At 35.2% G+C, this 26,980-nt stretch overlaps 1 protein-coding gene across 7 annotated transcripts in view; it reads left to right on the forward strand.

The window, feature by feature from the left end:
• PDE4D (phosphodiesterase 4D) overlaps positions 1-26,980 on the forward strand; it is a 1,076,913-nt gene that overhangs the window by 871,687 nt on the left and 178,246 nt on the right. For all 7 annotated transcript variants that reach the window (XM_081288614.1, XM_081288615.1, XM_081288622.1 and 4 more), the window contains 2 exons: positions 11,580-11,616; positions 19,510-19,583. In XM_081288614.1, the coding sequence (XP_081144740.1) occupies positions 11,580-11,616; positions 19,510-19,583 (111 nt within the window). The remainder of the gene's footprint in view (positions 1-11,579; positions 11,617-19,509; positions 19,584-26,980) is intronic.

Genomic DNA, 26,980 nt, shown 5'->3' on the forward strand with positions numbered 1-26,980 from the left:
AAGGCAGAGCCCAATCTCATTTCAAAGTGATAAGATGCATAGTGCTCAATAGGTGCTACATTGTTGAGATAACACCTCATTTAATTGTTTGGACTGAACTACTTAATAATCCTGACTGTTATTTGTTTGGGCCAATGGAGTGTTATAAAAAATTACTGAGTTGTTAAGGACTAAGAAAGTTGGAGAACCTCTGCATCAGGTTGTTGTTTCATGTCCTTAGGACTGGAACTAAACAAAATCTCTGTGTGAAGAGAAATTTTGTTAAAAAAGAAAAAAAAAAAACATGTTAAAACTCATGAATTTTTTGACAAGTTCTAGAGTAAAGAGTATATCCTCTTCTTAATTCTGTTAGGATCCCAGGTAGCCAAAATCTTTTATTATTTGATAATAATCAAAGTAGCCTGCTCTTTTTCTTCATTCCTGCCAAGTGGCCACCGTTGTTATCGTCATTGTGGAGTGCTGATGCGCAGGCTACCACCAGCTCCTAGATCTCAAGAAGTCTACTGACACAGTATTCTAAGATCATTGGCTACCGGAGTACCTGCTTAATATCAACCATCTTTTTTTCCTTTTAGTCTTTTTTTTATTACTATTATTCTGCAAAGCTATTCTTCATTCAGTCACTAAGTCATTTTATTGTGAATCAAAAAATGAAAAATAGAAATGGACTGAGCTTAGTAGTAGAGTGCTTGCCTTGCTTGCCCAGGCCCTAGTTTCTATCCCCAGTAGAGAATCAAACACTCCAGGAGTTCCATGAATAGTAAAATACAATTTAAACATTTTTAAAAAAAATTTTGAACTAATAAAATAAAAATACCAGCTAAGCATAGGGACACAGAACTATCAACCCAACTACTTAGGGGGCTGAGGCAGGAGAATCAAAAGTTTGAGGCCAGTGTCAGCAACTTAGCAAGACCCTGTCTGAAAATAAAAAATAAAAAGGATTGGGCATATAGCTCAATGGTAGAGTAGGCTTGAAGTCAGTTCTCAGTACCAAAAATATAAAAATTAAGAAAAAAAAAACCTGAATACACATTTTAAATTTTTATTCTTGTGTTTTAAAAACATCACAAAAAGGAGATCTGAATGTTTTGACATTTTGAATGGATGGGTTTTAAGTGCCACGGGGTAAAATTAAAGTCTCGATTTTTTTTTTTTTTTGACAAAGCATAGATTTGTTGAAGAAGAAAACAGTGGCCCAAATAGTATTGGCAGCACTTTCTTGGAGTCTAGAAATATTTACATCTGTGGGGCTTCAGAATAGTCTAAATCCACATGAGCACCCAGAAGGTGTCATGGTCAAAACAAAACAGTATTTTAAAGCCTGAGTTAAATGTAGTTATACTGCATATTTCCATGCCTTGAGAGTTCATGATCTACTAAAATGTAAAAAAAAAAAAAAAAAAAAAAAAACACCTGGAAGACCGACTTAGGGTTGCTAAATTTGTACTTTGTCAGACAAAGGATACTAACAAGAAAATTCCCACTGATACACACCATCATTTTTTAAAAGAAAATGCATAATCTCATAATAAAATTATTTTCCAAAGAAGTGTGTTTGGCTTTTTTAAAATTTCACTTCATGGCCCATATTTAATCTCACTTTGACAAGAACCAATAAACATTTTGTTAGGTAAGTCCCAGATCTCAGAATGGCATTTGGAAACTACTGATCCCTGCCACTTGCCAATGGCATGACTGTGATGAGTTACCTAAGTTCTCAGAGCCTGGTTCCTTGCCTTAGCATGGGAATATGAGTACCTTGTAATGCAAAATCCTTGAAATTAGATATTGCCCATTGGTGGAGATCCATGCCTGATACATAGTAGGTTCATATCAAACATAATGCTCTCCTCTCTATTTGATCGGACCGTTCCTTTTAATCTGCTAAAATCTAGCACATACTGTCCTTTAAAACAGTTGCATGCACTCCCATAAATCTTCCTCCTAGGAACCCATGCTGGAGAAGAATCAAGAGGGCAGGGCCTCTGACATTAGAAACGGGCCTGTCAAATAAGATCAACAGTGAAAGAAGAGCCTGTTCCTAGAACACAAAGTGAGGTGAAAGTCCTTCTCTGTGAACTCAACCCTTTCCACCTTCCTTCTTCCCCTCTGTGGAAATAAGACTCAGCCTAGTACTGAAAACAGCTGATGGTCATTTGTGACATCAGCACTCCTGGAAAATCCCCCTATTACACTGTTTTGTTTGTTTGTTTATATATGGTGCTGAGAATCCAGCCCAGTGCCTTACACAGGCTAGGCAAGCCCTCCACCACTAAGCCACAACCCCAGGCCCTATTGCACTAGTTTTTATCAAAGAAAATAATTCAATGTACTTAATGAACATGTTTACAAGCATGTGTTAAGCACTTTTTAAATTACTCAAATCAGAAAAAAATTTTTGATACATAATTTTAAACATAGATTATCTTTTGTACTGTCATATGACTTAACAAATTGAAAGTCATTTATTGGCCTCATGTATTTTCTTTTAAGTTTTTTTTTCTTGTAGCACATAAAGAGATTCCATTGCAGATGAAAGAATTTTTTGCTTATGATGCATAATACCTCTAATTTCATTTGCCATATCATCAGTGCATAATCTTAACAGGGATGAGCATGAGTGAGTCAAAAATTATGGATCTTTGTTTTAAGAACTTTTTTGATCAATGATCAGTTCTAGGTTTTAATCTGTTGTTGTTGTTTTAGTTTTTAATTGACAAATAATATGTGTCTGTGTAGTGTGTGTGTGTGTATGTGTGATGTAGAATATAATGTTATAATATTTGTATACATTATGGAATTATTAAATCAAACTCATAATATGTCCATCAATTCACTTATACTTTCTGTGATGAGAAATCTAAAATCTATTCTCAGCAATTTACAAATATGCTTGGCATTATTCTTAATTATAGCCTACCTTATAAATCTCTTAAATGTATTCCTCCTAACTGTATATCTGTACCCTTCAACCAACATCTCCCAACCCCATTTTCCAGCTTCTGGTAACCAACATTCTACTCTCTCCAAGACTTCTTTTTTTTTTTTTTTAAATAGATCTACATTTATATGTGCAATAACACCTTATTTGACTTTCTGTTCCTGGCTTATTTAACTAAGCATAATGTACTTTAGGCTCACTTCTGCATCATTGTTTTCAAACTGGCACAATTTCTTTCCTTCTTAAGGGAGAGTGCTATTTCATTGTGTATAGAGACCACATTTTCTTTATCCACTCATCTGTTGGTTGACACTTAGGCTGATTCTGTGTTGGCTATTGTGAATAGTGCTCTAATAAAACAGTAGTCCAGATACTTTTTGACACATTGATTTTGTTTTCTTGGCTTATAAACCCAGAAATGGATCATACGATGGTCCTATTTTTAATTTTGGTGAACCTCCATAGTACCTTCCAGAATTGCCGCACGAATTCACATTCCCACCAACAGTGTACAGTGTTTTGATCCACATCTTTGTCAACATTTTTTATCTTTGGCTTTTTTGATTAAAGCTAATTTTTTGGGTGAGACATGATAGTTCATTTTGATTTAAATTTGCATTTCCCTGATGATTACTTATGTTAAGCACCTTTTCATATATTTATTGGCCATTGGTATATCTTATTCTAAGAAATGTTTACTCCGTTCTTGTGTTCATTTTTAATGGGTTATTTGCTTTCTTGCTATTAAGTGATTTGTTAATTATTAAAATGTTAATAAGTGTTAAGCAGGTGGTTACAAGATTAGCTGGGCACAGTGGCACATACCTGTAATCCCAGTGGCTTGGGAGGCTGAGGAAGGAGGATCATGAGTTGAAAGCCCTTGTCAGCAACTTAGCAAGGCCCTAAGCAATTTAGCAAGAACTTGCTTCAAAATAAAAAGGGTTGGGGAATGGGGATGTGGTTCAGTGTTTAAGTTCCATTAGGTTCAATTCCTGGTACCAAAAGGAAAAAAGAAGAAAGAAATTTAGAATTCTAAACATCTAAGATTATAGTATTTTCTAAAGTGTTTTAAAAAAATTATAGTTGTAGATGGACAGAATGCCTTTATTTTATTTGTTTATTTTTATGTGATGCTGAGGATCGAACCCAGTGCCTCACACATTCTAGGCAAGCGCCAGCCCCTAAACTGATATTTTTTTTTTTATGAGAGAGAGAGAGAGAGAGAGAGAGAGAGAGAGAGAGAGAGAGAGAATTTTTAATATTTATTTTTTAGTTTTCGGAGGGCACAACATCTTTGTTTGTATGTGGTGCTGAGGATCGAATGAACCCTGGCCGCAAGCATGCCAGGCAAGCCTGGTACCGCTTGAGCCACATCCCCAGCCCCCTAAACTGATATTTTTAATCCAGTAAAGTATCAATTAGAATGTAATGTTTACAGGTGTTCTCTGAAGGGTTTTCTCATTGATTAGAATAGGCAAAATGATATAGTAAATTCTCTTAAGGCTAGTAAAGATGAAAGTGTTTTTTGTTTTGTTTTAATTTTTTTATTTTTTTAAATTAGTTATACATGACAGTAGAATGAATTTGTCCACTTTGATATGACATATAGAGATGGGATATAATTTCTCATTTTTCTGAATGTACATGGGTAGAATCACATTGGTCATGTAGTCACATATATGCATAAATCAATAATGTCTGTTTCGTTCTACTATCTTCCTTTCCCCATCTCCCCTCCCTTCCCCCCTTTCACTTCTGTCTACTAATCTAAGGTAACTCTATTCTCTAGTGCCCTGGCCCCTTATTGTCAATTAGCATCCACATATTAGAGACTATGTGTTTTGTTTTGGAGGGATTGGCTTATTTCGCTTAGCGTATTCTCCAACTTTATCTATTTACTGGCAAATGCCATAATTTCATTCTTTTTTTAAAGCTGAGTAATATTGCATTGAAAAAATATATACATATATACAATATTACCTTATTTGACTTTCTGTTCCTGGAGATATATATATATATATATATATATATATATATATATATATATATATATCCATCCCATTTTATTTTCCCATTCATCTATTGAAGGACACCTAGTTTGGTTCCATAGTTTACATATTGTGAATTGAGCCACTATAAACATTGACGTGGCTGCATTACTGTACTCTGCTGATTTTAAGTCTTTGGGGTATAAACTGAGGAATGGGATAGCTGGGTTAAATGGTGGTTTCATTCTAAGTTTTTTTGAGGAATCTCTTACTGCTTTCCATAGTGGTTATACCAATTTGTTTTCCTCCCAATGGTACTTTTCCCTGTCATTTGAATTACAGAAAGCAAAGAATTAAAATTTTAAAAAAGAATTTTCTTTTAAAAGAAAATTTCCTTAGGATTACATATACACATATATACAAAATATGCATACATAAATTTACTTGTAGATATTTACATTAGAATGTTTTGTTATCTGTACACTATCCTCAGAGGTCTTTGTTACATATGACTAACATGTTCTTATCATACCCCAATTATGCACATATGTTATTGAATTGTCAGCCAAAACTTTACACCTGGATGGAAAAAAAAATATTATTTTATTTTAGGGTTGTAGGACATGAAAATCATTAGGTAGATATTAGTCATTGATAATATGTTGTTTGATTAGCTTGATTTTGTTGTTTTGACATTATTTTTTGCATTCATGTATAATTCTTCTATTAGTTGTCTTTTTGATATTGTCTCATGATACACAAAAAATATATCAAAGATTAAGCATTGTTTTGGATGAGGTTTAGGCATTGATAAATGTGTTCTAGCTGGAGAATTACATAGCACATGACAAAGATTTGGATCCTGGCCCCAAAGTCACATGTCACAGATTTGGATCCTGGCCCTATCACTTCATGGACATGTGATTTTGTGTCTTTCTTAGGCCTCTGTCTTCTCACCTATGAAAAAAAAAGAATAGATTATTATTGTAACATGTTTTGTATATATTAACAACTCAATAGATATTAGCTATCACTGTTGTTTATGATAACTAATTTTTGTAACTATTACCACTACTATTTATACTTTCATTGAATGATTATACTCTGAATTCTTAAAAGCAGTATAGTGAAATTATTTTAAGAAATAAAAAATAATAAGATATTATAAAGGCTGCTAGTGCTGAAGCCAACAAGAAGAAAGGTGTCCCTGAGTTTCACAATTTGAAATAGATTTATATATATAAATCTATTTCAAAGATTTATTTATATATAAATCTATTTCAAAGATATATATATATATATAAAATTCCAGGTGCTGGTTTTGGTTAAACTTTTTGTTTTATGATGGCAATGTACTTTTCCAAATTTAATACTATACTTGAATAGTTTATGGATCCCAACAAGGCTTCCATAAGAAGGTTTGCTTTTAGATCTTCTCTCTCTCTCTCTCTCTCTCTCTCGTGAATTGAACCCGTTGGTTTAACTACTGAGCAGATTCCCAATCCTTTTTATTTCCGAGACAAGGTTTATACTACATTGCTTAGGACCTTTCTAATTTGTTGAGGCTGGCCTCAAACTTGCAGTCCTCCTGCCTCAGCTTCCCAAGTCACTGGAATTACAGGCTGTCACCTCCCACCTGGCTTTTCTCTTTCTCTCTATCTGTTTCAGCTTCTTGTCTGTGTTTCTAACTTCTTGTTATGGAAAGAACAAGAAATAGGGAAAAGATGGCAAAGGCATAAAGAATGGGAGTTTTTAACTCTTGTCATTCCTGTTTTGAAAACAAGAGTCAACAGTTGAGCCTCTGCCTCTGGTAGCCCTGACTCAGGACCTAGCAAGGCCTGTCTTTGAGAGCAGAGGTGGGGCAGGTGTAGGCAAGCCTACCCATCACAGCCAGCTCAGTGACTGAGCATGTGGCACCTCCTTCCACATCACAACACTCAAGGCCATTGTGACACTGCCTCCACAGTGACCTCCAGTGACTTATCAAATCTGTTCTGGAAGTCTCTGCACTTGACCTTCACTGTGACTATTACCTGGGTCCCAATCTTCTTGGTCTCCACATGCGTATGTGTGTGTGTGTGTGTGTGTGTGTGTGTGTGTGTGTGTGTGTATACATATGTATGTATATATACATATATATATATATATATGTATATATATAAAATGTCAAAAAGTAGCTTTCTCCTGAGTACTATCAGCCCTCAATCTCTTCCCACCTGTGTCCCACGCAGTTCTGAAAAGAACTTTATCTGAAAGCTAAAATTAGCTTCCCTTTAAAATAGATCTCAGACGATTTAAGTTTGTTGAAGTTTGTTTTTTACTTAAAGAAAAGGTGATATTGAATAATTCTCCCTCAAATTTATGACACCAGTAGTTACAATTTCAAGTCTCCAGGCACTACTAACTATGAGTTAAACTTCTTAATTTGTTAGAGACTCTGTCTTTTCCCATCTCAGAAAACCCCAGTTGATTGCATGATATTATACACCCTCCTAACTCTTTTCAGTATTTTAAAAAACTTCCTTGTTGAGAAAGTTGTTCAAGTGCCAATTGCAGAATCACTTTCTTTCAAGGGCTTTTTGTTCATTTTGTTTTGTTTTGTGTCTGGTGGTGCACACTGTAGTCACAGCTTCTCAGGAGGGTCGCTTGAGCCCAGGAGTTTGAGACCAGCCTGGATAACATAGCTGTCTCAAAAACAAACAAACAAACAAACAAAAAATCATAAACTCACATGTAATTTAAGCCAATCATATGTATCAAAATTAATCTTCTGTTGATCTTAAGTCCCAAATCTCTTTTAATTATATATGCAAAGTTCAGTACACAATTAAAAGATACATTTCATATTATATTTATTTTCTTCTATCCATAAATAAAAACATATATTACCTACATCATTATATTTCAAAATAGTCTGGAAAAGGTTGTTTTCATGTTGAGTTGAAGACAGACAAAGATTTTAAATTATATATTAGATATATATCCAAAGACAAATTAAGCCTTACATACTTTTGAAAAGAAATGGATAAAATATCCTTTATAGAAGATGTCTGCCACTGAAATGCTGGGAATCTCATTTATTATTTCTAAAATGAGACAAACTTGAAATATTCGGCAGAAAGAATTTCTGGGCAATTTTAAAAAATGACATATCTCCACTAAAATTACAACTGTCTTTCTTTATACTTTGACAGGAAAAGAAAGGAAGTTGGATACATTATGTTAAATATTGTATATTTTAAATATACCTTTTACAAAGTTTCAGAATGAAATTGAATGAAAGAAAGAATTAAGTGTTTTAATAAACATGCAATCCTTTTGACTAGTTCAAATCCACTGTGATGCACTTCCAAACTAAAGGACTTATTAACATGGATTAATTAATAATGATGATGTGCCTTGATCCATATGACTTAGCTCTTAGAAAATTAACTTTATGGTCAGGAAATTATAAAGAATAAAATGAAAGAAAAGATTGTAGCTTGGGACAATATCTGGATTTCATATTATTTTTGTTCTGGATATCTGAACTGCCTTCAGTATGGCCATGTGTTGAAGCAAATTGAAAGCTCTTCAATTGCCAAATCAAGGAGACACTTCACATGTAATTTTCTCATTGTGTAATATATTTCCTGTCATGGTATCATGCTTTTTATTTTTTTTTATTCCTTTATTTATTTATTTTTATGTGGTGTTGAGGATTGAACTCAGGGCCTCCCATGTGCAAGGCGAGTGCTCTACTGCTGAGCCAAAACCCCAGCCCAGAATCATGCTTTTTAAATAGCACTTTTTCTTATAGAAACCACTGAAGTGTCTTGAATGTATGTAAATTTGTTGAAATAGTCTTTGCCTTTTGAACTTCTAACAAAAAATAACTAATACACACTAAATTTATTATTTTGTTCACTACTTATAAAAACAATTGGCTTTGAATGGATATTTGTGTGTGTGTGTGTGTGTGTGTGTGTGTGTGTGTGCGCGTTTGTGTATTTGTATATGTCAAATGGTAAAATGCTTAGCTCTGGATCTCGTACTCATGCTTTCGGAAAAATTTGGAGCATCTGCAAGTATTTCTCAGTTGCTCTGTAAGAGTTAGGTTACTATTTCAAAGTGAGTACATAGGCGGAATTGCAACCCTAAATTGTGCCTGTCATCAACCCTCAGAGAGCAAGGTCAGAATGATGGACCAATGAAGCAATGCAGTTGTCCAACCCTGGACATTGTTTTGAGTTTTGCCTTGTAGTTTTCACTTTTTTTTTCTTTTACTAGATTACTGTACTGACTATTTTCCTATTTTCCTTACCTTTTGTAGGTCCTTATTTTTAATCTGTCCTATAGGAGTGAACTAGTGAAATCATAAGGAGCAAGTGTGGCTGTGTATTCTTACCTGTGTGACTTTGGGTTTAGTCTTTTAACCAGGTTGAGCCTCAGTTTTTCTCATCTGTAAGATGGGAATATACCACTTACCCGAATCATTGTGTGATAGTTGGTGACATTGTACATAAAATGTACCTACCATAATAGCATTCCCCTTAGTTTTGTATGTCTCAAATTTTCCTTAAAGTTCTTTTACAAAGCCCATAATGTTGTCACTTTTCCTCTCTCAGTTACCATTGATTTGACTCAGGTCCTCATCTCCTCCACTCTTGACACTGCCTACTCTGCTTTCAGTTTTACCCCTTCAAAACTCTCAGTCCCTTATAAATCTGTCATAATGGATTAAAAGTTCTTAACTAAGTATCAGTTTTCTGAGTCTTTTAAATTTCCTAACTGCATAAAAAAGCAAAAGCCATTGGAATATAAATAATGTTTACTATTACTAATTATATATAGACTACTAAATTTATCGAATTTTAGGCTAAGCACATTCTGAATACCTGAATATCAGTCACTTAATCCTCAAATAACATTATGTATGGACTATCATCTCCATTTTACAGATGAAGAGACCAAGAGAAAGAGAAGTTTAATAACTTGCACAAGTGTATGTACTTAGAACATGGCGGGGTCAGAATTCCCAACTCTCACTCCCATCAGAGAGTAAAATCCCAGGCTTTTCTTAAATGTACAAGGGCTCAGTGATTTGCAGCCTAGCTCACCACCTGCCACTCTTCTTGCATTTCCTACTCTGCAATGCATTTTCTAGAATCGCTCAGCTATGCATTATAGCTCCTCGAATGTGTCATATTCTTCCTCACTCAGATGATTCCTCTGCCTCTTTGGCTTTGTCTCCTCTTGCCAGCTGCCTCTGGGACACTGGCTTTCTTACCGCTTCAGTACACCAGGCTACTTCACTCTGGGCCATTCTTCTAGGAAAGAGCCTTTCTGGGTTTGGCCTCAGAAGACCTTTTTGGACTGACATCCTGGAGCTACCATTTATTTGCTTCTAGACCTTCTGATCCCTTTGAACCTCTGTTGCTTCCTCTATAAAATGATGGTAAAACTTGATGTCCAAACTTCATAGCATGTAGGATTTTATGAATAAAAGAATAACAGATGTCCCTTGAAAATGTGGTTCTGGAGCCAATGGAAAGGAAAATGACACATGCCTCTTTTGAAGTGTTTTTCCTTTTATTTTCTTCTATTTTCCACATTTTGACTTTCAAGAGCTCTGTATAATTTGATGGTGACTACAGCAATTAGTCTCTTTGTCATTGATGATCCATGTCGAACATTCTCCCCGTGCTCTTTATGCTGTACCACATTTCTTAAGTGTTGTTTTAGGTCACTCTGGTTCTTTTCAGATTGTGCATGAGCAAACAGACAGGTCAGTTGCACTATTTTCAGTGAAAGTAATGTTCAGGAAGCTTTCTGTGCAGAATAACTGCTTACACTTGATTCAAGAGCTTTGGCTGTCTAGATCAAGAAGTAGCCCATGAAGATAGGCACATGCTGCTGTTGAACTATTTATGCTAGGAAATACCAAGAAAGAATTGCAGGCCCAAGTTTTTCACTTTCTTCTAAGTAGAACATTGCACAACTTTTCTTGACTTTCTCTATCCCTCCAAGCCACGTTATGCTGACACCTTGCTCCTATATCGCAGGCCTGGTGTGGTTGCTATAGCAACAGCACACATGGGGTAACATTCCCCTGTAACTATGGTGGCTGAGACATGAATCAGTTGAAAAGTTTCACGGGGTTTTTATTAGTATATGATGCAGTCCCATGTCATCTATAGTTCCTGGCTTGTCCAACACTTCCAGAGGATGATGCAGAACACGCAACACTAATCATCTTCAAATACATGGGCCAGGGTCCTCTCACAAAAGCTACTGAGGCTGCTGGTTCCTTCCACAGCACCCCTGACTAATAATTATACTAAGAGGCAAGAGTAAAACCCAGGCCCCAGCACTGGAACTGTTTCTACCATGGTGTACCCTGTTAGCCCTAAAAGGCAACAGTGACACTGATGGATGACAGAGTCCCTCTTTTCACCTAAGTAGCTGGATAATGGTTCAAAATCCAAGAAGATGCATTTTCAACCCAATGCCTGAAAAGAACATGTGCTAAAGAATAAGGATGGAATTATTGTAATTCTCTATGGGGATTTATGAAACTTAACATTGGAACTTAACATGGAATATTGATTAAAACTAGTCATAGAGTTGTCGATGACTTCTAACATGGGATTTGGTTTATTTTTCAGACATGGAGATGACTTGATTGTGACTCCTTTTGCTCAGGTAAGTATACCTCGGTGAGATTTGGAAATTGATTTGGGAGGATTTGATCTGTTGCTCGATTTAGTTTTAAAATAAATGAAATTATAAATACAAATAGTGTGGTTCATCCAAGTAATTCATAGGCAATGCTAGAAAATGTGACTTTGGCCCTAGAGATCTGTTTTCTTTAAACTGTGGTAGACCCAAAGATTGTCTTTGCTTCAAATAACAAATTACCCTAGAGATAGAGAACATAAATAGGCCCATATTTCTTAACTGATATAGGCATTAGAAGCAGAAGGCTATATTGTGGTTTAAATTACGTTTAATAAAATGAGGTACATGATCATTGCTTGAAATTCAATCATACAGTTCAACCTGATACCTTATTTACTCCTTTATACATATGTCATTGGCACAAAGATTTAGCACAGTGATCTGTGTTTTTTTTTTTCAGCATATAAATCATGAAAATACTTTGATCACATGACATAGATGCAAGAAGGTGATGAGATGATTTGAAGTGTACTGGAGTGATTCTCAACCCTAGATGCAAGCTAGACTCACCTAGAGCACTCATTCCCTGTCCAGGCTTGCATGCCTATGGATTTTAAATAATCTGGAGATCCAAGAATTTTTATTTTTCAAAGCCACAGTATTTTTACTGTGTGTAAGAGAAGTTGACAGCCCCTGATGTAGATAACTAGGGACAAATAGGATGAAACTTATTTAAACTGGGTCATGAAGCAGATTTAAAATCAATACTGACTGAAAAAAATGTTTAAATGTTTAAATACAAGCAGTGCTGAGAAGTTATACAAATTATAACTAGAGGTAGGTCAGAAATAGATGTAGCACCTTGAGCAACTCATTTAACTTTTCTGAATGACTTTGAGGAAGGCACTGAACTTTTCCAAGTCTTACTTCCTCCTCTGTTAAATTATAATTGCAGGAGTACCCACCTTATAAGATGTTAAAAGATTAAAATAATACTGGTCATGCAAAGTATTCACAAGAATTCTAAAAATTTTAATGTTTATTAAATTTTAATTAAAACTGGTTTAATTGTATAGAGATGAAATTGCTCTTTTCTTTCTAAATGTAATATTAGGTATAATTTTTTAAATGAATAATAATAATGTTAGAACAATATGATTTTGCAGTTTTAATTTTTTAAAAATTTCTAAAATAATTTAGACCACAATTGTAATTAATTCATAAATAAAATGTCTAATGGTGATTTTAAAAATTAATGCAGGTGGGCTGGGGTCATATCTCAGTGGTAGAGCACTTGCCCGGCATATGTGAGGCACTGGGTTCAATTCTCAGAACCACACATAAATAAATACAATAAAGGTCCATTGAAAACTAAAAAATAATAATGCAGGCAATTAAGAACAGATGATGATCACCATCCATTCCATATGCTCAAGTCCTTTTGCTGGAGATCATGAATTCTTTCTAGTGCTTGTATTTCGGTGTCAAAAAAATTTACACTCTTACATTTTAATCATATTAGTGATAGCAAACTTTTAATGAAACAGTTTGTAATTAATTCCTATTGAGAATTTATAATTGTATAACTAAGAGCTGAGAGCTAGATGAACAGGCAAAATCAGGTAAAACAATATAAACAACCATCACTAAATGTAGAACCAATCATCCCATCATGAGTTTACTCAGGTAGCTAGCTAAAACTAAAATCTCTAGATATTATTGTAAAAAAAATAAATCTAAGTATGTTGTAAAAAATGTAAAAAAAATCTGTATGTAATATCTTGGCTTCTTACTTCAAGTAATATTTACTAATCTCTAACAGATTAATAAATTTAACTTGGCTTCTGCCTTCAGTTAAATTCTAAAGAAGTCTAGCCTTTTATATGATTAGACATCTATAGTGTACCTATAATCTCCAAAACAACTACTCAAATTTCTCTATATTGGGACTTTTATACATATTTTATATACAAAACATCATTTAGCCATAAATGTTATTTTACAATGATTAATACCCTTGAAACTGGAACTTTGAATATAAGCTAACTCTTTGTAATATTCAGATATATCTGATGCCTAAAAATAATCTGAAATATACTTAAGGAGATTTTACTTATCATCAACTGAGGGACTCATTCACCTTGCAGAAGGTGGTCGTTGCCCCAGGGACTGTGAATTCTTTTTAAGTGGCTTCACCACAGCTTTCATAAATGTATTTTTCCTGGAGTATTAAATCTAGGAAGCTGTACTAAAATATAAGTAAGAAAAGGCTTTTTAATACTGAGCAGTTTTAGCACTGATGGGGTATCATTGCAGAAGCAGGTAAGACTAAAAGCCCAGTTAGCGCCTGGCCTTTTCTTAAGCTATGTTGGGCCCAACTGGCATATATTGTTGACTTAATTGCCATCTCCTCAGAAAAAGAGTGTGTAATACAGGGCAGAGCACTTACCACTTAATGTTAAATATTATAATTCCAAAAATGGAATATATTTATATTGCTTGAAGTTATGCCAACGTTATTTGTTCTGCTATACCATAACTGATTTTAGCCAACTTGCTCAGGAAAATGTCTCATCAAGTAGGCCAAAGAATCATACCCTCTTCCTACTATATTTTGGATTCATAATTTCACACTATAAATTTTGGTGAAAATTTGCAGGGAGGCCTGAGGTTGTGGCTCCAAGGTAGAGCACTCACCTAGCATGGGTGAGGCACTGGGTTTGATCCTCAGAACCACATAAAGATAAATAAATAAAGGTATTGTGTCCATCTATAACTAAAGACTATTAAAAATAAAATAAAATTTGCAGGGAGAGCCACATTGCTCTCAAAATGTTTCTGCATACAAACTTTAGAAAAATTAATATAAGCAAAAGGAAGAAAATCTCCCACAATTCACAATCCCCAAACAACTACTGCTTACATTTTTTTTCTTACTTTCTATCCATTTAGGTTTGTTTTTTCTGGGTGTTACGACTTTCCTTATGATCTTAAAAACAGGCCACTATTGTCCAAAATGGTCAAGGATCTTCCTCGAACTCATCTTATCTTCATCTTCTTGAAAACCCATTTCTTTAGGCCTGAATGCAGCCCCGAAAAATGAAAGGATCCTGCCCTATTATTTCTAAATTATGGCCTTTTGGGTTTTGAAAAGAATTAAATACTAAATTACAAGAGAATTTAGGAAGTCACAAAAAGATATATCCCATTTTGTTGGATGGAGCTGAACCTAGAACATCTTGGTTAGGCCTAATTTTCAGGAAGGATCTTACAAATCCCTCTATGTTTTATTCTAATGTGAAGAACACTGTTAGAGTAAAGTTTTTGCTAGGGGTCAACCTGAACTGTCTTCTACCTCTGGTGGCTTAGACTTTTCCATATAATTTCAGAATCTCTTTGAGCCCCAGAAAAAGTTCCAACTTTAATTAGTTTGTATACTTCAATTTCAAAACTGAAATTCTGTTTTGGTATGAGTATTTCCTTCAGCACAGAGACTTGAGTGTTGAGAACGACCCTACTACCCTTTTCCTCCCACAAGGATAACAACTTGGCCAGAGTTCCTGGGGGCCCAAGAGCATCAAGGAGGCACAACACTGCTGAATACTGGAGTCAGCGGTCTCTGGCCCTCTAATTCCACTGTTTGCAATTATGACAACCTTGTAAAACTAACTCTCCTGGAATTCTCATCTGAAAGTCTGTAGTATTGAAAGAAGTGGAATCTTTGATGAAGCAAATGACAGGAAACCCCCACCCAAACATTATCCTGACTCCCTGGGGAGTGCCTCACATCAGTCAGTCTAGAGAGACATGCCCAACCCATGAAGACTAGGCAGGAATACCCACATTTTTTGCCTTTTCTAACCAAAATACAGCACCCAGAATGCTTTTAGGAAACAATATAGTAGTTATTAATACTGTAGAACATTAATTATAGTAGTAGGACATTACCAATATTTTTTAAAATATTTCACCCCACAGAGATTTTTATGATCTCATCACAGTCCCCAAGTTTGCTGGACCCACCAGGCCCTCTCTGTGAAGCAATGGAAGAAAAGAGTGGTCTCGTTTCAGGTGCTTTTATTCACCCAGCATTTCCTTGGACTTCATTAATATAAATGGCAACTAGCATCTTTCTAGATATCTGAACTCTTACAGTCATTCATAGGAAATTGTCAATAACTTTTTGACATAACCAAAACAATTTCATATGGTTCAACAAAAACATAAGTCGAAAGAGATTTTCTTTTCTATCAAAATAAACTTTTTATCTTGTACATAAATCTAGGTTGACTCCAGCATTTCTTCTGAAGTTAAAACCTGGATCAGGAATACTTTCATTTCACGCAGGATACACCCACCCCACAAGAATCTCAGTCTGTGTTTTACCGCCACCTAGTGGCATAAAGTGTACATGAATTGAAAAACAATCCTCAAAACTCTCCTTGAGGTTATTCATTACTGATTCATGAAGTCCACATTTTTCTGTCAATTTTGGTAAATCCTACTGATCAATAGATGTTTAAGAGCACATAATGAAGTTTGAGAACTCTGTATAAATAACATCCCACCCCACAGGCCAGTGTACGGATCATCTCTGTCCACAATTTTTCTATAGTACTATCAGTATTTCTTTCCTAAGGTGTGTATGTTTCTCATCATTCCGGAGGTATTTTTGATCTTGTTCTGTTACATTGTACTTATAGGAGAAGAAGAGAAAGCAGTGACCTTAATTTTCTGCCACTGAGCCACGTGGAAGAAACCTCAGGGATTTCTTTGGTTAACAACATTAAGAAGGGAAGAAAATTATAGGGGCAATAAAGCTCTGACTACATCTCTTACAAAGCTGAATTCATGGGGAGTGAGAGCAGCCCTGGAACAAAAGCAAAAAATAACGGAACCTTAACTCAGGGGCTCCAGTAAAACTATTTCCATTTCTTCTCCCCAGCAACAGTTACCTACCTCTTTGTGTTCTGCAAAGACAAACCCAGTGATATTTAGGATAAAGATTCCCCAGGAAGCACCCCTTAAAAGATCTGTCTGAAACTTTTATTTATACTTTGGCTAAGGATAATAATTAACACTCAATCTAAAAATTTATAAAATACTGCTTGTCCTACCACTGAGAGAGAGAGAGAGAGAGAGAGAGAGAGAGAGAGAGAGAGAGAGAGAGAAAGCCACAATGACTTAAGACTTGCACACACAGGGAATGATGTATCCTCAGGGCTATTTACTACAGCAGTGTTTGTAAAAGCAAACTGTAAGACACAACCTCAAAGTCAGTCTCAGGGACTGGCAACTGGATGCCTGAAGGAGGGACTGGGATGGGGGAACTTTTTCTTCCATTTTTATTTTGTGTTTGTTTTGAGATAGTTCATACATATGAAAGAATATATCTAGTGATTATATAGAGCATAAATAATCATCATAATAATAATGAACAGTTTAAGAAATAGAAGGATATGAATATTTTAATGCCACTGAAGTATCCCTTTCCATGTTCATCTATCGCATAAATAACAATAATTTTGATTTTGGCTTAATTATTGAGATGAGACTTTTTGCGGGATAGTTATGTTTCTACTTAAAGTCTACAGCAAGCAAATGTATGATTTATTAAAAATAAATACATAAAAAACTTAAAATACAAAACAAAATAATCCAGTTTAATATCTTTATTATTATAACACAGGCAAAATTTCTCTACAGAAAATATTTCTTTTATGAACTAATGTTTCCTTTCATGAATTACTTTCCTCTCAAAAATGAGCATGGAATATGATTTACCTACAACATTATTTCTATTTACCAGCTGTCAAATGCAGTGAATTTACAACAGCATATTATGATAAAATCCTCAGAATTCTGAAGTTAAAATTTTTGCCTAGAAAAGGGATCGATTAGCTGGTGCAATAATCTTATTTAAAATGCTTTTCAAATGTGTTCAGTATTCACTTCTTAAAATACAAATCAAGTCTGCATGATTTAATGACAGTGGATCATTTATCCAATTTATTTCTGCATCAGTCAAGATTCCATGCCTGTTGAAAAACATCGTAGTCTGATGTCAGCAGTTAGCTATTTGAATATTCTGTCATAGGCAGTGTGACCTTTCAGAGCTGTGGGTTGTTTGTGTGTGGTAATGAGCCAGGATTTTCCAGTGACTGAGTTAATCATGGTTGGCTCCTTAGGAAGCACCACAGATTCCTTCAGGGGAAATGCTGTAGGTCACTGTCCCAATGCACAAACTTCCTTTGACCAACACAAATTAATGTCAAGTTTTTGTTTTTTGAAGTCTGAAACGTTTTTGTCTTGGAAAAAAAATATAAACTGACTCTAGATCCATGCCAGATGAAAAAAAAAAAAAAAAAACTCTGAAGACAATTCTGGAGCCCTTCGAGCAATTAGAATTTGGGGGGCCCCTTGTAGTACCACTCCTAGTCACTAAATAAATTCCCTGTGTGTGTGCCAAATCATTAATCAAGTGAAATGCTACCCCAATAAACTCACCCACACTGAATGCTTTTTCTTGACACCTAACCTTCCATTTCTTCTAATTCACACTCCAATCCTGTGAGGTAAATATCAGTTACAGTTTGTATGTAAGAAAACTGAGGTAAGGAGAGGCTCACATAACTTGTTCAGGTTCACACATTAATACTGAACAGATTCAGGCAGCCTGGTTTGTTGTGCAATACCCTAGTACTTACCAAGACACATTTTAGATAAATTTAGCATTCTGGTTCACATCCAGAACACCTATAATTCCACCTAATTTAGGATCCACCCTGAGGAAATGAGCCCATTCTAGGAAAAAGCCAGGGGCAGTAGATTCATGCAACTTTTCTCTCCTAGGCTCACTTCCATTCCTTGGCCACCTTCTAGTCCGACTGGAATTAGGAAAGGGGGCTATCAGAGGTGGTGGCATCATTTTCCTGCCTTGTCATATGTGTAGATATAGTTCATCTAGGTATTCTTCATACGATGCCATTTTATTGAGTATTTTCTGTGTTCCAGGAAGTGTGTGTGTGGTGTGTGTGTGTGTGTGTGTGTGTGTGTGTGTGTGTATATATATGTATATATATATATATATATATATATATATATATATATATATAGAGAGAGAGAGAGAGAGAGAGAGAGAGAGAGAGAGAGAGCAGTTGCATTTTATGTGAGAAATACCTTCTTGGGGCCTTCTTGTCATTCACAGTCTTAACCAAGGAAAAGACCATCTGTGCACTAGCTGGTACAGACACATGGCAAAGCTGAAAAGCGATCTAAGATTTACTTAGCTTACTGACTGCAAATTATGGAACTCTTGGTGAATTCTTTTTTCTTTCTTTCTTTCTTTCTTTCTTTCTTTCTTTCTTTCTTTCTTTCTTCTTCTTTTTTAGTTGTAGATGGACACAATGCCTTTATTTAATTTATTTACTTTTATGTAGTGTTGAGGATCGAAACCAGTGCCTCATACATTCTAGGCAAGCACTCTACCACCGAGCCACAACCCCAGCCCTCTTGGTAAATTCTTAAAGAGAGTTTTGGAATAATTTTTATTTTTATCCTTGAAGTAAGCTTCATTAGTATTTTATACTACACTATTTCAAATATGCATAAGATGCAACATACATGTTTGCTTGGGATATTGTGTTAGTGACTTGGGAATACAGGAATGCTATGGAGACTGCTGCTACTGTGACCACATTTGTAGATAATGAAGAGGGATTTCTGGAAAATTTTGACAGTGTGATCTCTGTGGATTTCATATGGATGCATACAAGCTTTGCTAAGTGCTAGTAGATTCTTTAGTGGTATATGAAATTAAGTTTTAAGCATTATCAGATTTCCTCTTAACAAACCATTCTTAATTGCATTTAAGATGACCCCAGTTTAAGACATCTCAAGAATTTCTTTTTGTTGTAGGTCTTAGCCAGCCTGCGAACTGTACGAAACAATTTTGCTGCATTAACTAATTTGCAAGACCGAGCGCCTAGCAAGTAAGTTATTCTTTATTCCCTCTTTTTTGCTGAGCTTTTAAAGAATGTCATCTCAATTTGAATTGAACTCAAGACAAAATATTAAATTTCTCTGAGTCACTGCCAAGCTATCTAACCATGGACATTAACAAGACATCAGATGATACCCTGCTAATTCACTATAAATACAGTGTAGTGGTGATTTTAACATCAGGAATGAAACAGTATGACAAATCAATATGGTGATTCTGTCAGAAATTACCTGGTGTGATTTGTCTTCTAGCCAGTTATTTATACTCAAAGTAACTTTATAGTTTTGGCTTATTTCATAAATTAGCCACAGGTAAATAATCTCATCACGCCTTAATGATATCTCAAAGTCATACTGTTAATTCTAAGACAACAATTAACTGGAAAAACACCAGATCTCAACAAAGATCTTTGATTCTCCTGCTGTCATTGACTCTCTGAGCAGCAGCATTCATGAGGCAATTAATAAAATTGAGATTGATGTAATAACAATAGAAGTGTTTGGGAGAGGGAAACTTGAAATGGAAAATGATTTAAAATTGGGGGATTTTGGAGCTGGGGCTAAAGCTCAGTGACAGAGCGCTTGCCTAGCATGCATGAAGCACTGGGTTCGATCCTCAGCACCACATAAAAATTAAAAAATAAATAAATGAATAAAATAAAGATGTTCTGTCTATCTACAACTACAATTTTTTTAATTGGAGGATCCTGATAAATCTAAAAAATCAAAAAGAAGGAAGTAAATTTTGCAAAATTAAATGAGAAACTGATAAACTATTATTCTAATATCTATTATTTTTAAAGTATTATTTATAATAAAGTTAAGATTATCAGCCTGGAAGAATTTTCCAAAACAAAACAAAAAAATCAAATCAATATTAAGAGGACAGTGAGTAGAAACTTATTAGGGATTATGGTATATCTGAATCTATATTATTTTATACTAGTTAACTACTTCTTAAAGAACATGAAAAAACTGAACTTTTCCACTCCATAATAACATAGTTTACCTCTACAATCCACATTTCCCTGATTAACAAGAAGCTATGGCCATTAGGCAAGTACTTCCTGTGATAGAGAAAGCTTTTCTAAAAAAAAAAAAAAAAAATAGTGGAAGTGCCACAACACAAATAATTGAGACAGAACCTAGAACCTTGGGCCAATTGTCTTTCCCTCAGCTTGAACATTTACCTTCTCTTTCTTCTTTTCCACTTGACTAACTGGTTCATTCTTCTCATCACAGTTTAAATATAATTGCTTTGGGGGCACTGTCCCTCACACTGCCAGATATAGACACACAGTGACCAGCCCTAGCTGGCTGGCATGTCTTTCCAACTCTGCCTGGTTGCATCCTGTTATTCAAGCACATTTCTCCCTGTGCCCTACTTGCCCGATCACCTGGTTGATCCTCAGCAATGTCAGTTCCCCAAGAACAGGGGTGTGGCTGGTTCACATTCCTATTCCCAGTGCCTATCAGAACACAGAATAATTCCTCTGTTTTAGTCAGATTTTTCATTGCTGTGACCAAAATACCTGACACAAACTATGAAAGAGGGGAAATTTATTTGGGGCTCACTGATGGTTTTAGAGGTCTCAGTCCACAGATGGCTGACCACAGAGCTCTGGGACCAAGATGAAGCAGAACATCATGGTAGAAGGATGTGGAGGAAGAAAGTAGCTCAGAACATGGCCAACAGGAAGCAGAGAGAGCCAAAGAGCTCCATTTACCAGAGACAAAATATAAACCCTAAAGGCACACTCCCAGTGACTAGTCTTCGCTAGCCACCTGCCTTCAGTTACCACCCAGTTAATCCATTTCAGTGGTTTAAGTTACTAATTAGGTTACAGCTCTCATTTAACCTCATTTGCATTTTCTCACACATGAACTTTTGGGGGACACCTCATTTCTTTTTTTTTTTTTTGCACTTTCAAACGTTTTATTGAACTTTCACTATATATATGTATATTTTTTTAACTGTGGTGTTGAAATAAACTCCGAACTCATTTTTGAAAGTGAAATAGACTTTTTCACTTTGGACTTGCCTTTTTCCCCCTAGTAGGTTTAAACAGCAAAACTCAAGGTCATCTTCACTTCTTTTCTTTGAATGGAGGCTTGCATCTCTTCTTGTTTGTCTGAAATAGGTTTTTATAATGTACAAATACAAGTAGCTGCCTTGCTGGTAGGACTGCTTGTGAGAAGCTCTGTACAGACTCTCCCAGTCTTTCTTCATCTGAAGAGACTCTTTCCAAATTCATTGCCTATGATTTTGAGGCTGTTTTTCTCTTCTACTTGGTGATCCACTATTTGCAGTTAGAATGCTATGCTCTATTTGTCTTCCATCTTGAGCCTCCTGGTTTGCTGTCAGTGGGTTATGAAATCCATCTGTGTTTGGAAGTTGCTAATGTTTTCTCTCTTTCACTCACTACTAGATGTCATTATTTCAATTCTCTTCCTTATGACCCCCAAGCATATCTTGAAACTGTTCATAATTAGCATTCTATAAGAAATTAGAGTGAGCTGCTTTGATATTAACCTTTTTTTCCATGATCATTTTTCAGGTAGACCTTATTCCTAATATCTTTTTTGTTTAATGATGGTTTTTTGGTTTATTCCAGCGCAGACAGAAACTTTCATTGGACCCTTATCGGTATTACACATCTTTCATTTTTTGTTGCATAACACAACTTCATTTTGTTCATTATTGATTCTCTTCATTCTGTTCTTGTTGAAATTTTTATTTCAAACTATTCATTGTAGCAAGACAGTAGAATGATTACAAGCTCTGGAACCAGACTTCAGAGTCTTGATGTAAATCTTGGCTCTATAACAGGTAGCTATGTGACTTTGGGTAAGTTATTCAGTTTCTCTGGGTCTCGTGTAAAATGAAAATAATAGTTCCTACCTTTAGAGTTTGTTGTAAGAATAAAATTAGTTAATATATTTAAGTTACATAAAACAATGTCTGGCACTATATATATATATATATATATATATATATATATATATGCTAGACATTGCTATGTATTTTGTAGGTAGATAGATATGCTTACACTCTGCTGTCTTCCAACTCTTCCTAAAGGACCACCTGCTAAATGAACTGAGCAGTTGAGATTGACCAGAGTTCATTAGCCAACCTATAAAATTGGCATGAGAACCAGTAGTATATATTTTTTTCATCAACATGCAATTTTATTTTCTTTGGATATATATATATATGCAATACTGAGATTGCTGAATCATGTGGTAGTTATACTTTTAATTTCTGAAGAGACTCCAAATGTTTTTCATAATATTTATGTTAATTTACACTCCCACCAGAGTGTGCAAGAGGAGTTCCCTTTTCTCCATACTTTCGAGCTTTCCTTTTTGGATAACAGCCATCATAGTACAGGTGAAGCATTATCTCACTGTGTTTTTTTTTTTTTTAAGTGTATCTATTTTTTTATTTATTTTTTTTATTGGTTGTTCACAACATTACAAAACTTTTGACATATCATATTTCATACATTAGATTGAAGTGGGTTATGAACTCCCAATTTTTACCCCAAATGCAGATTACAGAATCACATCGGTTACACATCCGCAATTTTACATAATGCCCTATTAGTGACTGTTGTATTCTGCTACATTTCCTATCCTCTACTATCCCCCCTCCCCTCCCCTCCCATCTTCTCTCTCTACCCCATCTACTGTAATTCATTTCTCTCCTTGTTTATTTTCCCATTCCTCTCACAACCTCTTATATGTAATTTTGTATAGCAATGAGGGTCTCCCTTCATTTCCATGCAATTTCCCTTTTCTCTCCCTTTCCCTCCCATCTCATGTCTCTGTTTAATGTTAATCTTTTCTTCCTGCTCTTCCTCCCTGCTCTGTTCATAATTGCTCTCATTATATCAAAGAAGACATTTGGTATTTATTTTTTAGGGATTGGCTAGCTTCACTAAGCATAATCTGCTCTAGTGCCATCCATTTCCCTGCAAATTCCATGATTTTGTTATTTTTTAATGCTGCATAATACTCCATGGTGTATAAATGCCACATTTTTTTATCCATTCATCTATTGAAGGGCATCTGGGTTGGTTCCACAGTCTAGCTATTGTGAATTGTGCTGCTATGAACATTGATGTGGCAGTATCCCTGTAGTATGCTCTTTTAAGGTCTTCAGGGAATAGTCCAAGAAGGGCAATAGCTGGGTCAAATGGTGGTTCCATTCCCAGCTTTCCCAGGAATCTCCATACTGCTTTCCAAATTGGCCTCACCAATTTGCAGTCCCACCAGCAATGTACAAGTGTACCCTTTTCTCCACATCCTCGCCAGCACTTGTTGTTGTTTGACTTCAGATGGTATCTTAGGGTGGTTTTGATTTGCATTTCTCTGACTGCTAGAGATGGTGAGCATTTTTTCATGTACTTGTTGATTGATTGTATATCCTCCTCTGAGAAGTGTCTGTTCAGGTCCTTGGCCCATTTGTTGATTGGGTGATTTGTTATCTTATTGTCTAATTTTTTGAGTTCTTTGTATACTCTGGATATTAGGGCTCTATCTGAAGTGTGAGGAGTAAAAATTTGTTCCCATGATGTAGGCTCCCTATTTACCTCTCTTATTGTTTCTCTTTCTGAGAAAAAGCTTTTTACTTTAAGTAAGTCCCATTTGTTGATTCTTGTTATTAACTCTTGTGCTATGGGTGTCCTATTAAGGAATTTGGAGCCCGACCCCATGATATGTAGATCGGAGCCAACTTTTTCTTCTATCAGACACAGAGTCTCTGACTTGATATCAAGCTCCTTGATCCATTTTGAGTTAACTTTTGTGCATGGCGAGAGAAAGGGATTCAGTTTCATTTTGTTGCATATGGATTTCCAGTTTTCCCAACACCATTTGTTGAAGATGCTATCCTTCCTCCATTGCATGCTTTTAGCCCCTTTATCAAATATAAGATAGTTGTAACTTTGTGGATTAGTCTCTGTGTCCTCTATTCTATACCATTGGTCCACCCGCCTGTTTTGGAACCAGTACCATGCTGTTTTTGTCACTATTGCTCTGTAATATAGTTTGAAATCTGGTATCGCTATATAGCCTGATTCACACTTCCTGCTTAGAAATGCTTTTGATATTCTGGGTCTTTTATTTTTCCATATGAATTTCATGATTGCTTTATCTATTTCTACAAGAAATGCCGTTGGGATTTTGATTGGCATTGCATTAAACCTATAGAGAACTTTTGGTAATATCGCCATTTTGATAATGTTAGTTCTGCCTATCCATGAACAGGGTATATTTTTCCATCTTCTAAGATCTTCTTCTACTTCTCTCTTTAGGGTTCTGTAGTTTTCATTGTATAAATCTTTCACCTCTTTTGTTAGGTTGATGCCCAAGTATTTTATTTTTTTTTTGAGGATATTGTGAATGGAGTGTTTTTCCTCATTTCCATTTCAGAAGTTTTGTCGCTGATATACAGAAATGCCTTTGATTTATGCGTGTTGATTTTATATCCTGCCACTTTGCTGAATTCATTTATTAGTTCTAGTAGTTTCTTTGTAGACCCTTTTGGGTCTTCTAGGTATAGAATCATGTCATCCGCAAATAGTGATAATTTTAGTTCTTCTTTTCCTATTTTTATGCCTTTAATTTCTTTCGTCTATTTGCTCTGGCCAGTGTTTCGAGAACTATATTGAATAGAAGTGGTGACAGAGGGCATCCCTGTCTTGTTCCAGATTTTAGAGGGAATGTCTTCAACTTTTCTCCATTCAGAATGATGCTAGCCTGAGGCTTAGCATAGATAGCTTTTACAATGTCAAGGTAAGTTCCTGTTATCCCTAGTTTTTCTAATGTTTTGAACATAAAGGGATGCTATACTTTGTCGAATGCTTTCTCTGCGTCTATCGAGATGATCATATGGTTCTTATCTTTAAGTCTATTGATGTGGTGAATAACATTTATTGATTTCCGTATATTGAATCATCCTTGCATCCCAGGGATGAATCCTACTTGATCATGGTGCACAATTTTTTTGATGTGTTTTTGTATTCGATTTGCCAGAATTTTATTGAGGATTTTTGCATCTAGGTTCATTAGAGATATTGGTCTGTAGTTTTCTTTCTTTGAGGTGTCTTTGTCTGGTTTCGGAATCAGGGTGATGTTGGCCTCATAGAATGAATTTGGAAGAGCTCCCTCTTTTTCTATTTCCTGAAATAAGTTGAAAAGTATTGATATTAATTCTTCTTTAAAGGTTTTGTAAAACTCTGCTGTATACCCACCCGGTCCTGGGCTTTTCTTGGTTGGTAGTCTTTTGATTGCTTCTTCAATTTCATCCATTGATATTGGTCTGTTCAAATGGTGTGTATCCTCCTGACTCAGTCTGGGCAAATCATATGACTTAAGAAATTTATCGATATCTTCGTTATCTTCTATTTTATTGGAATATAGGGTTTCAAAATACTTTCTAATTATCTTCTGTATTTCTGTAGCATCTGTTTTGATATTGCCTTTTTCATCCCGTATGTTAGTAATTTGAGTTTTCTCTCTTCTTCTCTTTGTTGGCATGGCTAAAGGTCTGTCAATCTTATTTATTTTTTCGAAGAACCAACTTTTAGTTTTGTTAATTTTTTTCAATAGTTTCTTTTGTTTCAACTTCATTGATTTCTACTCTGATTTTAATTATTTCTTGCCTTCTCCTACATTTGCTGTTGTTTTGCTCTTCCTTTTCTAGGGCTTTGGGATGAAGTGTGAGCTCATTTATTTGTTGGTTTTTTCTTTTTTTGAGGAATGACCTCCAGGCGATGAATTTCCCTCTTAAAACTACTTTCATTGTGTCCCATAGATTCCGATATGTTGTGTCTGTATTTTCATTTATCTCTAAGAATTTTTTGATTTCCTCCTTTATGTCTTCTGTAACCCATTGATCATTCAGTAACATATTGTTCATTTTCCATGTGATGTAGCGTTTTTCCTTCCTTCTTTTATCATTGATTTCCAGTTTCATTCCATTATGATCAGATAAAATGCATGGTATTATCTCCACCCCTTTATATTTACTGATGGTTGCCCTATGGCATAATATGTGGTCTATTTTTGAGAAGGATCCATGTGCTGCTGAGAAAAAAAGTATATCCATTTGATGATGGTTGATATATTCTATATATGTCAGTTAAGTCTAGATTATTGATTGTGGTATTGAGTTCTATACTTTCTTTATTCAACTTTTGTTTGGAGGATCTGTCCAATGGTGAGAGAGGTGTGTTGAAGTCACCCATAATTATTGTGTTGTGGTCTATTTGATTCTTGAACTTGAGGAGAATTTGTTTTATGAATGTCGCAGCACCATTATTTGGTGCATAAATATTGATAATTGTTATGTCTTGTTGGTGAATGGTTCTTTTAACAGTAT

The sequence above is a fragment of the Spermophilus citellus genome (genome assembly GCF_964194105.1).
Source record: "Spermophilus citellus genome assembly, chromosome: 1".
Lineage (NCBI taxonomy): Eukaryota > Metazoa > Chordata > Mammalia > Rodentia > Sciuridae > Spermophilus > Spermophilus citellus.